This window comes from Humulus lupulus, chromosome 7, assembly GCF_963169125.1.
Source record: "Humulus lupulus chromosome 7, drHumLupu1.1, whole genome shotgun sequence".
Lineage (NCBI taxonomy): Eukaryota > Viridiplantae > Streptophyta > Magnoliopsida > Rosales > Cannabaceae > Humulus > Humulus lupulus.
The window spans coordinates 107,865,298-107,870,142 of NC_084799.1; the positions used below are offsets into that span (position 1 = coordinate 107,865,298).

At 38.0% G+C, this 4,845-nt stretch overlaps 1 protein-coding gene across 1 annotated transcript; it reads right to left on the minus strand.

Annotated features, from left to right (window-relative positions):
- Positions 1-1,279: 1,279 nt before the first annotated feature.
- On the minus strand, positions 1,280-1,915 carry LOC133792059 (uncharacterized). The gene has a single exon (XM_062229966.1). The coding sequence runs from the start codon at positions 1,913-1,915 to the stop codon at positions 1,280-1,282; it is 636 nt and encodes a 211-aa protein (XP_062085950.1).
- Positions 1,916-4,845: the final 2,930 nt, after the last annotated feature.

Below are 4,845 nucleotides of genomic sequence, written 5' to 3' on the forward strand. Positions count from 1 at the left end.
AAATACTTTGTAGAAATGGGTCTTGCTCATCTCAGGGAGTAAACTGAAGTGCTAAATTGAAGTGAAAGCGTTCTCCTCTGGATGCTGACTATTAAACCCAAAAAAGAAAATAGTAGTTAGCCATCCATATATATATATATATATAACAGAGTCACAAAACCAAAACAAACCCGTGCAAACAATTTCCCATCAAAGAGACGCTATGCAATGTAAGGTCTGAAGAGAAGAGAAGAACGTTGTGCAGTGGAAGTTTTCCTTCGGAGAAAAGAAGAGATGCGGAGAAGAAAGGGGTTGTGCTAATTTTAACTTCTTCATAAGTATTAGAGGTGGGTCCCGCCGATATTGTTAGTTACCCGCCTCAAATACTATTATTAGCGGCGGAGTAATTACCCGCCTCAAATATTATTAGCGGCGGATAGTCCGCCTCTAATAAGGTGATTATCTGCCACTAATACAACTTAAAAAAAATTCTCGGGGCTTTTATTATGTATATTAGCGGCGGACTATCTGCTGCTAATAGTGGTAAGTCCACCGCTAATATATATTTTTATTTTTTTAAAATACTCGTACATTATTAGCGGCGGACCCCCTAGTCCACCGCTAATAGCCTATACAATGTAGGCGGACTAAGCTCGTCGCTAATACCCATGCCGCAAATGCCTTTAATTGTTGTAGTGCTTGTAGAAGTAAGGGTTTTCCATCAAAGAATTTAAATTCCATATATTGAGTTATGAGGAATTTCTTTGTACCTTCCTCTTCAGTTTTTTCTTCTTCTTAAATGCTTCCCATATCTCTTTTTCCAATGTTGTATTGGTGTAGAGATCATAGAGACGACCTGAGAGGACATTGAGTATGTGGCCTCTACATATTAGCTCATGTTCTTCCCTTTTCTTCCTTGATAACTCTACAAAATAGAGTTATTTTACCACTTTTTATGTGTTAATTGTTGCTTAGTTCTTGAGTTCTTAATTGATGTATTAAGTTTTTTAAGTAATTTTGAATTTATTAGATTTATTTTAATTTTATAGATTTTTGTGTATTTTTATAGTTATATTATTGTAAAATGTTATAGTTTAAATTATTTAAAATTAATATTGTTAAGTTAGGTGTAAAAAGATGTAATGTTGAGCTTAAATGTTTTTTTTTTTTTTTTTGAACAAAAGAAAAATTTTATTCAAAAACCAAGCAAAATTACAAGACAAAACAAAGCAGCTGCTACAACCCAGCAGGCAGCAAACTCAAAAAAAAACCAGCAAGAAGAAACGCTACAAAGAACTAACTACCATCTTTCTACTATTTGGCGAAAATAGACATCCTTTTTGTGAAGAGAGAAATAACCCCAACTCAAGACTCTATACTTGACTACTTCTTTAACTTCCAAACTGAGGCTGCGGGCCATTTTGCAACTGGATTCGAAGATGCAACTGTTTTTGTTGCACCAAATGAAGTACCAGGAAGCTGCTATAACAGCATTGATAATCTGATTCTGCAAGCTATGATTGGCCAACAAGCACCAATTAGAGAGCTCCTCATATGATTCAGGCCAATGGAAAACTCCCAGCCATCTACCAATTTCCTCATAAACTCTCCTGGAATATATACACTCCATAAACAAATGACTATGAGTTTCTACACCAGAATCGCACACAGGGCAGAGAACAGATGTAAGTTGAATATATCGGCATAAGTGGTCTCTAGTAAGAAGCTGACTATTAAAAATTTGCCAGTAAATGAACCGGTGCTTAGGCATTATAAGCTTGTTCCAAACTGTCTTAGTAAAACCAACAGAATTCGCAGCAACAAGGGAGAAATAAAAGAGTTTACTATGAAATTTACCTCCCTTAACAGCTAGCATCAAGCTATCCTCATCCATGAAAAATCTTAGCCTCAATATTTTCTTGATATACCAGCTCATATCCGGTTTTATAGGCACTGTCCAGATGCTAAGCTCCTTCAAATAAATGGAACTTATCCATTTGACCCACAGGCAGTCTTGCTTGGAAGAAATCGCCCATAAAAAATTAGCCATCAAAGCCAAGTTCTATTTCTTACCCTCACGGAAGCCAATACCACTCAGCTTTTTAGGGAGACAAACTTTTTCCCACGACGGGAGATGCAACTTACTTCTATTCCCATTAGTTCCCCAAAGAAACTTTCGACAGCTCCTATCGATGGCAGCAGTAATCTTGGCCGGAAGAATGAATATACTCATCCAAAAATTCCTAATTCCAAGCAATACTGAGTGAATGAGTTGGGCACGACCAGCAAAAGACAAGTTCCTACTCGCCCAACTATTAAGCTTCTTGTTCAACTTATCCAAAATAATCCCACAGTCTGAAGCCTTCCACTTGGTGGGCCGAAGAGGAACTCCCAAGTACTTCAAAGGAAAGGAGCCTTCTTCCATATGCAAAATCTCAAGAATCTGAGCTTTGGTAGACTCCGACACCCCTACAAAATATATATGGGACTTAGATTTATTCGCAGAAAGACCAGAAGCATCACAAAACGAAGAGAAGGCTTCATGAATCTTACTCACTGAACTAACATTACCTTTACAAAAGATAATCAAATCATCTGCAAAACAGAGGTTAGTCAACCTAAGATGTTTACACAAAGGATGATAACCAAAGCCTTTCATGTCAGAGTAATGAGCCAATAAACGAGTGAGGTACTCCATAATAAGAACAAACAAGAGAGGAGACATGGGGTCCCCTTGCCTTAGGCCTTTTTCCCCTTTGAAAGAGCCCTGAATTCTCCCATTCATTAACAGATTGTACTTGGTACCTTTTAAGCAAACTAGAATCCAGTCAATAAATCTAGAGGGAAAACATAGATGTTTAAGCAACTCTTCCACAAAATGCCAATCAATTGTGTCGTAATTCTTACTCAAATCGATCTTCATTAAACATCTAGCTGAAATGTTCTTTCTAGTATACCCCTTGAGGAGATCTTGGAATATCATGATATTATGAGCTAGAACTCTATTTTTAATAAATGCCCCTTGATTACTATGAACAAGAAAGGGAAGCACTTCCAAAAGTCTAGAGCAAATCATCTTCGAAATGCATTTATAGAGAGTGTTACAACAAGCAATAGGACGATAGTCACTAGCTGAACACGGATTAGCAAGCTTAGGGATAAGAGAAATTACAGTTTCATTCAAATCCTTCGGCAAGTGACCATCATGAAAGAAAGCCAACACAGCGGAAGAAACTTCAGCACCAATATCAGACCACAACCCCTTAAAAAAGCCCGAGCCAAAACCATCCAAACCAGGACTTTTATAAGAGTGAATGCTAAATATAGCCTTCTTCACATCATTCTTGGTAAAAGGTCTCAGAAGTTTGATTTGGAGATCCAAAGTCAATCTGTTTCCCTGCATGAAACAGCTATGGTCAATCGCCACTGAAGCCGAATTTCCTTTCCCCATAAACGATTGGAAGTGAGACAGAAAATGCTCTACAACTTTAGAATAATCCTCTTCTGTTTTGCCTCCTATTGTGAAGGAAGAAATCCTATTATCAACTCTTCTTTTTCGCATAAAAGCATGAAAAAATTTCGAATTATCATCACTAAACTTAATCCAATTAAGTTTACTCTGCTGTTTGAGAAAACTGGCATAACAGCGCTGCAAAACAGAAACATTGATCTGGGCTTGAGTAGCCGAATGAAGCAAAGACAGGTCTGAAGGATTAGAGGCCAATGCCTCCTGAACTCTGCTATACTCCTCCTTGGCCTTCTTATAACTCAAAACAATATCACCAACCTCCTCTCTGTTAAACCTTTTTAAAGTATGCTTCACCCGATATAATTTCTGGATTATCTTGCTGAGACCACCACCAGAAATAACAGGCGCATTCCAACAGTGAAGAACAGCTTCTCTGTAGCCACCAAACTGCATCCAGTGATTACCAAACCGAAAAGGGATAAATCCCACAGCATTAACTTCTTGATTACGAATCACACAGAAACTGTGATCAGAAATGCAGTCCCATTTGAAGCGAGCTTCAGTTTTCGGAAAAATATCCAGCCACAAATCATTGATAAACACTTTATCTAACTTAGAAAATATACGATCTCCTGCCTCTTGTTTGTTCGACCAAGAATAAGGAGCACCCTCACACTTAAGTTCCTCAACTTGGCCTAAAGCCAACCAATCTTGAGCATCAGCAATGTCCTTAGCAAGAATTTGTCTCCCACCAATCCTATCTTGGTAGCTAAACATGGCATTGAAATCTCCAAAGATTATCCAAGGAGACTTTAATTGACCAATATTAGCTAATTTATCCCAAAGAAGCTTCCTCTCCCCCATGGAATTGCTACCATAAACCACTGTAGCAAAGAAAAATTCCTGCTGACCACTTATTTTGATCCTACAATGGACAAGTTGGGGATCTTCAAGCAATATATCAACCTTCACAAATTTTGATTGCCAAACTACTAAGATCCTACCAGAAATAATAGGACTAGAAAAATAATCCCAATTATGAAAATTATTCTCAAAAACATCTTTAATTTTCTCATGTTTCAACTTAGTCTCAAAGAAAGCTCCAAAACCAACCTTATTCTCCCTACAAATACTAAGAATAGCATTTTGCTTATCCTTTTTATTCATACCCCTCACATTCCACCCTATCATATTGCAAACTTCCATCACTGAATTGGGATAGAATTAGTGACCAAATGACCAACCCCTGTATCTTGCAACACCGCATAACCATTGCCCGAGTTAGTCTTCCCTTGAACAACATCTGACTTGTGGGCATTTAACACCCCTTGCCGAGCACCTCTCCTTCTGGGAGTAATCCAGCTTCCTGCAACCTCAGCATTCCCTTTTCCAGTTTG

What these genes read in the sequence shown, in the direction of transcription:
- LOC133792059 (XM_062229966.1), bottom strand. Translation starts at nt 1,915, where the DNA reads ATGAGCTGGTATATCAAGAAAATATTGAGGCTAAGATTTTTCATGGAT.